The 9,312-nt window shown below is 46.1% G+C and overlaps 1 protein-coding gene across 1 annotated transcript; it reads right to left on the bottom strand.

Annotated features, from left to right (window-relative positions):
• Nucleotides 1-860: 860 nt before the first annotated feature.
• sccpdha.1 (saccharopine dehydrogenase a, tandem duplicate 1) lies at nt 861-8,929 on the bottom strand. The gene is made up of 12 exons (XM_012839997.3): nt 8,612-8,929; nt 7,444-7,556; nt 6,889-6,969; nt 6,493-6,622; nt 6,188-6,237; nt 5,830-5,960; nt 5,281-5,398; nt 3,661-3,780; nt 3,477-3,533; nt 3,120-3,231; nt 1,580-1,661; nt 861-1,009 (listed from the first exon to the last, which is right to left on the bottom strand). Exons 1-12 carry the CDS (start codon nt 8,808-8,810, stop codon nt 919-921), a joined length of 1,284 nt encoding a protein of 427 aa, XP_012695451.2. The 5' UTR covers nt 8,811-8,929; the 3' UTR covers nt 861-918.
• Between the last annotated feature and the right edge of the window lie 383 nt (nt 8,930-9,312).

The raw sequence follows: 9,312 nt of genomic DNA on the forward strand, positions 1-9,312 counted from the left end.
GCACAGACTAGTATATAGGTCTCCACAGGTCTGAGAACAGGCAACAGCCGTCCAGCTCCAGCTTACTAGTCACACACATATCATCATCATCATCATCATCATCATCATCTGCATTACCCACGCCGTTACCTTTTTAATCTGGACATCATGTTCACTCTGCTAGCTCCCAACAACAACAAGAATGGCCATTTTGGTCACTAATACATAGTAAATAAATGTGAACGTTTTATCAAAACTTTTATGCATTCCTCTTGTTTTTTCTTTTTAACCTTAGTTTAGGGAGGGTTGATTAATCCTTCGTTAATCTCCTTTTTTTCCTCTCAGTAGAGTATCAAAATAAGTTACATCTTGACTTGTCATGTGAACACACACACGTACGCTTCAGACATGGAATGGGGAACGTACTGGATCTGCGGTAGAACCCCTGAGGGACCGGGGAGACCCTACAGCAGCACAGTACCCATCCACACACACACACACACACACACACACACACACACACACACTAAACGCACACACACACACTAAACGCACAAACACACACACACACGCTAACGCACACACACACGCTAACGCACCCACACACACACACACACACACACAAAGGAGGGCAAAGACACCCATCTACTGAGCAACCGGACGCCTGGAAGACTGCAAAAGAACAAACCAAAAAAACCAACCAAACCAAAAAAACAACCATTGATTAGACAGGGAAGGTGAAGTGCCTTGAGATGATCCCCCAGTCAGATCAAGCTGATGGGGTTAGTGAGGGGAGGTTGCCCCCCCCCAGTCAGATCAAGCTGATGGGGTTAGTGAGGGGAGGTTGCCCCCCAGTCAGATCAAGCTGATGGGGTAGTGGGGGGGGGGGGTTGCTTGTGAGCGGGCGGGGTGAGGGTTGAGGGGGGCTGGGCTGGGCCCTCAGACCACGGAGAACTTGATGCCATGCTTGTCCAGGCGCTCGATCAGGCTGGTCTTGGCGAAGGCTGCTCCCGGAGAATACACTCCTCCCCTGCAACACATGAAACACACATGAAACACACATGAACACATGAAACACACAAGAATACACTCCTCCCCTGCAACACATGAAACACACATGAAACACACATGAACACATGAAACACACAAGAATACACTCCTCCCCTGCAACACATGAAACACACATGAAACACACAAGAAACACATAACACATGAAACACATGAAACACACATGAACACCATTAGGGTGCCCATCATGGGATCATTAGGCTGCCCGTGGGTGGTTAGGGTGCCCACCACTACTTTACCAATAGATAAACTTCATCAAATTTAAATTCAATATTTGTGGATTAAGATGTTGGTCCATTCAAATAACTTCACACTTTACGTGCTACACATATAACACCTATGCCTTTCAAGCGGACAGTCCATTTTGGCCTGGAAAACCGTGTTAATTTGAATTAATTCTGTAATTTCTACATTTAAATATCCATTATCACAAGCTTCAGTCTTCAGAAGGAAAAAGGTGATTCAAATCACAGCAAATTGTGCGGGTTAATTAGTTGTTCATAGTTGCACTTATTTTAAAGTATATACGTACGTCTTAGGAAGGGACTCTGGCTCGTTCAGGATGGTGATGGCGGCCTGGACCATGGCTATGGGAGTGGCTACATATCCAGCCTCTGCAGGAACAGGAGAGAGAAGCAGCATCTAGTGTATAAGGCTCATCTCTATAACTTATAACAGCATCTAATCTTTAATACTCATAACAACATCTAGTGTATAAGGCTCATCTCTATAACTTATAACAGCATCTAATCTTTAATACTCATAACAACATCTAGTGTATAAGGCTCATCTCTATAACTCATAACAACATCTAGTGTATAAGGCTCATCTTTATAACTCATAACAACATCTAGTGTATAAGGCTCATCTTTATAACTCATAACAACATCTAGTGTATAAGGCTCATCTTTATAACTCATAACAACATCTAGTGTATAAGGCTCATCTCTATAACTCATAACAGTGTATAAGGCTCATCTTTATAACTCATAACAGCATCTGGTGTATTAGGCTCATCTTTATAAATCATAACAGCATCTACTGTATAACGGTGCAAACCCATGACACCGTTACGAGCGACGCGATATTCTAATCCAATGCATTTCAACGGGAGCCAATCCATTGTGACATAGACCACCGTTTTGGGCGACGCGCCGATAAAAGTTGGAAAATGTTGAATCCTATGCAAATGAGAAGCGATTTTTCCCGGCAGCGGCCAATCCGATTGTTTGGTGTCGTCTCTGACGGTTTGAAAATGCTATTTCCACACGCTACAACACGCCCACTCAAAGTGATGGAAGCGTATCACGTCGATGTCATGGGTTTGCACCGTAAGGCTCATCTTTATAAATCATAACAGCATCTACTGTATAAGGCTCATCTTTATAACTCATAACAGCATCTGGTGTATAAGGCTAATCTTTATAACTCATAAAAGTGTAAAAGGCTCATCTTTATAACTCACATGAATCTAATTTGATCTAAAACACAGGAGAGAGAAACAACATCTAGTGTAAAAGGCTCATCTCTATAACAGCATCTACTGTATAAGGCTCATCTTTATAAATCTAATTTGATCTAAAGCAGAGAAAAGAAATCAAAACAAACTAAATCCGTCAGAAGCCTCCAGTGTTCCTGCAGCACGGTGGAGAGCATGGAGCATGGGGTATGGGATATGGGGTATGGGATATGGGATATGGGATATGGGATATGGGGTATGGGATATGGGATATGGGGTATGGGATGTGTGGTGGTGGGGCATCACTGGCATAATATCGACACCTATGTCTGAACCGTGGACCTACTGTAACTGGTTTATATCCATAACCAGCTCGTTTGGTGAGACGGTGACTGGTTATGGATCATCCTGTGGTTTATGTTAAAATCATGTCCTGGTATGGCAATGGCACGGAGGCGATTCTCCATATTAAACGTCATTGTAGCGCCCCCAATTTTTTTTAAGCTGTTATTTTAAGGTAAAACTGCTAATCCTAACCCTGAAGTACAATTCCAACATACTGTTACTTTAACAGTGTCAATGTGAGTCCCAGCTGTCTGAGGAGACCCCATACCTGGTCCTTGCACGAGGGTGCGGATCTTGGCGTTGGGTTTCCCCTGGCTGGGGTCCTGTCCCTCGGTGTAGCCCTCGCCGTAGAAGGCAAAGCGAAATGAGGACCCCTCCATCTGAAGAACCACAGGAGAAACACACAGAAGAATACATTCAGTCATCATACTAACGACCTTAGGGGCACCGGCCTTATATAGATAGCTGTAGAAGGATGTTCTGCTAGAAGGTTTCGTTTTTTGAATACAATTCTTTTTGAATGACTTCTTCCTACATTTAGTCACACAATGATGAAGTGTGGAATGTGTGATGAATGTGCATTGGCCAAAATACATTTAATTTACATGTTGGGTAGAAATCATACCTGCTTTCTGGTTGGACCAGCCTTGGAGAACATACCAAAACTGAAAAACTCTGGATACTGTAAGAGGAAAAAAAAAAAAAAAAAAAAGATCAGACAGAGTTTAAAATCCAGACATATATTAGCTTTTGTAGTGCATCGTGTCGAGAATTTCTGAATACATTTGGATCTTGCAAGGACCCCCTACCTTAATGAGAAGGTTCTTTCCAAAGCTGAACTTCACCAGGAACCAGAACATCATGCCAGCGAACAGAAGCTTTACGATGGAGGAGACCCCGCCGATGCCCGCGTAGGCACCATACTGCACCTGAGCAGCGGAGAGAGAGAAACAGGCCGCTACAGCAAGAACTACAGCACAACCACTGCTGGGTGGGCACAATAAAACCCATCTATGCTAAGTAAAATCTCAACAACATCACAAATAGCATCCATCAGAAAAGCCAGTTAGTGAAATCCCTGTCGAACTAATGAGTGTAAGCTGTGGAAACTGTGGGGAGCAGACAGGCTGGATTCAGACAGGTATAGGTGAGCAATGGTGTTTTAAACATTCATGGAATGACAACTATGCATAAATAGGGAAAAAAAAAAACAGTGAAAGAAGGAAGGCGTCACATAACCAATCTAAGTAGCTATAGATACAGATATAGAGGTAACGCTCACTGAAAAGAAGAAGTACTCCAGCAAACTCCTATATGCTCCTAGACAACCATTTTAAACTGAACACAAATGGATTGTTTGAGGAGTTAGCTGCAGACAGCAAGTGCTTGGTAGGTTAGCTGCAGACGCTAAGAGCTTGGTAGGTTAGCTGCAGACGCTAAGTGTTTGGTAGGTTAGCTGCAGACTCTGCAGACGCTAAGTGCTTGGTAGGTTAGCTGCAGACGCTGAAGACGCTAAGTGCTTGGTAGGTTAGCTGCAGACGCTAAGAGCTTGGTAGGTTAGCTGCAGACGCTGAAGACGCTAAGTGCTTGGTAGGTTAGCTGCAGACGCTAAGTGCTTGGTAGGTTAGCTGCAGACGCTAAGAGCTTGGTAAGTTAGCTGCAGACGCTAAGTGTTTGGTAGGTTAGCTGCAGACGCTGCAGACGCTAAGTGCTTGGTAGGTTAGCTGCAGACGCTGAAGACGCTAAGTGCTTGGTAGGTTAGCTGCAGACGCTAAGAGCTTGGTAGGTTAGCTGCAGACGCTGAAGACGCTAAGTGCTTGGTAGGTTAGCTGCAGACGCTAAGTGCTTGGTAGGTTAGCTGCAGACGCTAAGAGCTTGGTAGGTTAGCTGCAGACGCTAAGTGCTTGGTAGGTTAGCTGCAGACGCTGAAGACGCTAAGTGCTTGGTAGGTTAGCTGCAGACGCTAAGTGCTTGGTAGGTTAGCTGCAGACGCTAAGAGCTTGGTAAGTTAGCTGCAGACGCTAAGTGTTTGGTAGGTTAGCTGCAGACGCTGCAGACGCTAAGTGCTTGGTAGGTTAGCTGCAGACGCTGAAGACGCTAAGTGCTTGGTAGGTTAGCTGCAGACGCTAAGAGCTTGGTAGGTTAGCTGCAGACGCTGAAGACGCTAAGTGCTTGGTAGGTTAGCTGCAGACGCTAAGTGCTTGGTAGGTTAGCTGCAGACGCTAAGAGCTTGGTAGGTTAGCTGCAGACGCTAAATGCTTGGTAGGTTAGCTGCAGACGCTGAAGACGCTAAGTGCTTGGTAGGTTAGCTGCAGACGCTAAGAGCTTGGTAGGTTAGCTGCAGACGCTAAGTGCTTGGTAGGTTAGCTGCAGACGCTAAGTGCTTGGTAGGTTAGCTGCAGACGCTAAGAGCTTGGTAGGTGACTCACTGGGTTTTCCTTATGTTCCTCTACCAGGAAGCGCTGGGACCTCTTCACCACGGACACGTCTGCCCCCATGAAGGGCACAGCGTACTGCTCCACCTCGTTACTGAAGAACAGCGCACTCCTGTGGCGGGGCAAGGAACACAGGAACACACAGTCCGTGTTTACTTATGCAGACAGATCACCCACACAAACAGACCCATCCCATCACCCACACAAACAGACCCATCACCCACACAAACAGACACATCACCCACACAAACAGACACACCACACAAACAGACCCATCCCATCACCCACACAAACAGACCCCGAGAGGACGGCAGCTTAACCGCTAGAGTGCAGTGGTTCCCAAATATATAGAACTGATCAAATATTTCAGTTTAACTGACTGTAGAACAATGTTAAGGAAACATAGAAACTCCACTGATTATAAAATCACATGCCTGACCTCTCCCCTTCTCCTCCACACCCCCCCCCCCCCTACTCATGTATCCTCCTTGAACCTTGGACCAGTTGCCCAACACAGACCAGAGCGCCAACGCTGCCCCCCACCTCCTCTTTATCTTTGCCCCCACGACGGGCAGGGGCTGGTATCCAAACTTCTTCCTCAGGCCGCGGAGCTTGGGGCCGTCTGCAAAGCCGTAGATGGCCGACTGCCAGGTGCCGTCGTGGATGCAACCCCCCTGGGCAAGGAAACACGAGAGAGAGAGAGAGAGAGAGAGAGAGAGAGAGAGAGAGAGAGAGGGGGAGAGAGAGAGAGAGAGAGAGAGAGAGAGGTCAGCCTACAGTAGTCACAAGGTCAACGAACAGGGTGAAGACAGACACAGAGACAGAGAGAGAGAGAGAGACAGAGACAGAGACAGAGACAGAGACAGAGACAGAGACAGAGACACAGACAAAGAAAGCTTACCTCAGGTCCTATGCCGACAGTCAGAAAGCTCTCCACCGTCGTGAGAGTGCCTGTGAATCAGGAATGCATGAGTCATCTCGATGTTATTGCTTTGTGTAAACTTTACGCATCGGAAGAAAAAGGGGAGCAAAGACCTCTGGAAACTGAGCCGTACTGACGTCTTCGTCACCATTCAGAAACAGAGCATTACTGGGCACAACATTAGCATTCAGAAACAGCGCATAACTGAGCACAACATTAGCATTCAGACACTGGGCAAACTAACAAAACAAAGAAGAAAAGTAAGACCGGTGAGGTCTCGGTACCTTTAAACTGGTCCCTGGTATACAGCACACCCATGTCGGCTGGTATGGAGTCGAAACCACAGCTGCCGACGACGTAGACTCCCTTCTCTGAAGCCTGGTTGTGGTAGTTCAACTGCATCCCCTCTAGAAACTACACCCACACATCGTGTTGTTTTAGGACACTCAGATTCAGCTGTTGACACCAGCAAGTTAACCAAAATACCAGAGACAGGAGACATCCAACCAAATTACAAAAGTAGCTGATGCTCTGAGTTTGGGCAGATTGGAATGACCCCAGAGCCCTTAATCACTAGGCCGTTAGCTCATAATAATAATAATAACATAAATAGCATTTATGACAGATGGAGATATTTGGAGCCTGTGCATTAGATGTGAATACTTGTGACTGAGTTGTACCTGAGGCTCCCCACAGATGTCAATCGTGTGGGCTCCACTCTCCACGCAGGCCTTGACCACAGGCTCGCCAAAAAAGCGGTACTGTTAGACAAAGGAGAAGGAAAGGCATTCTTACGGTCACGCAACCGCATCCTCATACGGCCATATTGGACCCGATACAGGCACTAGAGCCGTCAGAAGTGTGTGGTTAGCTTAACTGACCAGGTCTGTAATGTGTACACAGTCACCCCAGTTCATCTTTATTGTCTAAGAGTGTGAACATGGCCAGGACTGGCCACAGGTGCAGAGTCCAAATGTGATTGCCATCAGGACTAATGATAGTGGTTACACAACCTTGGCACAATACCCGGGGATGTGTGCAAGCTTTGCTTTAGACATAGTCATGTCATGGTCAGCCATTGATGTCATGCTATAAGGGTTCATATGCACTATTCTGCCAGTCATTGTCCATTCAGATAAATGGCCTCCACAGACTAGTAGTCAGGCCGTGCTGGTAGTGAATACGGGCCAGAATCATTTGAACTGAAACAATCAAACACTGTGCTGTACACTTACAGGGCCCACACAGTTCAGAACAATCACGCCCTGTTTGCACATGGCAGCCAGGGAGTCCGGTTCCCCGATATCAGCCACGATAATGTCCACCTCTGACTTCAGCTCCGGCTTACCTGACAAGGCAGAGACAGGTACAGGACAGTTGTGTCATTACCTCTGCGACAGTTATGCAGTTAAATCGAATGACTACTACACACACACACAGCAGAATGAACACTACACACACACACCATAGACTAAAGGAGTTAAGGGCAAAGGCAGATGAGGTGTTCTAACAGCAACAATTTTATACAGTATTATTGTACACCAGGCACGAAGTGGCGCAGGAGAGGTTCGCCATAAACCATGGAAAGAAATAAAAGCGGCATTATTTAGGAGAAACAAACCTTGCCATCCCGGCTAGGTATTGTGCTGATTACGGGATGGCAGTAATCGTGTCGGATCATTGTTTTTCCAGCAGCTGCCGTTCAGTATAAGCCTGACAGGCCCTCCCTAGAGAGGGTCCGCCTGTGGCCGAAGACCAAACCTTCGCTGACATCAAAGTCTGCATTCAGCTGAACCCCATCCAGCCAGCATTAGCCTTTAGTCCTACTCTGGCGTAATAGCCGGAGTCAAAAAGGTTTGTGTGAACTTCAGTCGGGGACGTTCCCCTAAATATCCTGCTTAAGTGAATCCCTATCTCTGGGTTGTTACATTCACAAAAGACTTGTTGTCCACAGAATTATGGTCGTGCCTTAATTCGTGGCACAACCATCTCATTGATTTGCCAGGCCGTGAGCATCGAGTTCAGTTTTGCACAGTGGGTCGGCTCGAGTATGTGCATCTTAAGGAAGCTCACTTAAACGAGCTAATTTAATCCGATGCTAAACTTAATCCGATGTTTAGTTTGATTCACATCAATAATTCCCTTGCTGCTTCAGCTCTGGTTTAGCTTTAGAATTAAAGTGACTCCCTGTCATAAACCACTGTCGCTGTAAGAAGCTCCTGTTAGACAGCTAACCCTTCACACACAAGTCATGTTAATTTACTAACTATGCTATCTCGCTAGCCTCGCAACACATATCCTCCCTGCAGACTCTGCCTTATGTGACTATGCAGCGGAGTCATGACATACATTAAAATACTTAATTTATGTAAATGTTCAAATTAGTTAGCATGGAATACATACCGAGCACTTCGGCGGCCTGTTCTAGAACTTTTTCCAGCTTTTGCTTACTCCTCCCGGCGATAGCCCATTTCAAGGTTCCCTTCGGACCCTCCGATGATGTCCGTGCGACTTCTTCAATGACAAACTGTCCTGTAAATCCCGAAGCTCCAAATATGATGATATGATAAGGTCTCGCCGAGGATGTACTAACCATCGCCATGCTCGCAGGTTAAGATCTGACAGGTCAGAGATTCAGCGTGCAAGTGCGAGGTGGTCAATTTGACTGCGTCTCTGTACTTCCGTAGCTCCACAGACGATACTTGGCCCGTAATCCGATTGGATGAGCCTGCGATGGTTGACCCATTGGCGCAGGCCAATGACAAAGTTCCGCCTGATTTGTCCGTTTCAGGCGTTCACAGCTGCAGTTGGCAACTGGGGTGGCTCAATGAGACTGGCACTCACGCCCACATGGTTACGCACTTTCAGTGTATATTCAAAACAATACATAATTGTATTCACTTGAATTCACATTTTCTTTTGCATTCGTTTCATTCTTCTACAAGAAACTTTACATCAATACCGTTATAAGTAGGGTACTCTTCAGCATCCTCCCTCAGACTGTCCAGGCATATTTGTACCCTATTTTAGACAACATGTGGCCAAATCAATAAACAAAATACTGGCATCCTTAGTTCAGTAGATTTGCAAAACCCCATATGAAC

The sequence above is a fragment of the Clupea harengus genome, chromosome 14 (assembly GCF_900700415.2).
Source record: "Clupea harengus chromosome 14, Ch_v2.0.2, whole genome shotgun sequence".
NCBI classification, from domain to species: domain Eukaryota; kingdom Metazoa; phylum Chordata; class Actinopteri; order Clupeiformes; family Clupeidae; genus Clupea; species Clupea harengus.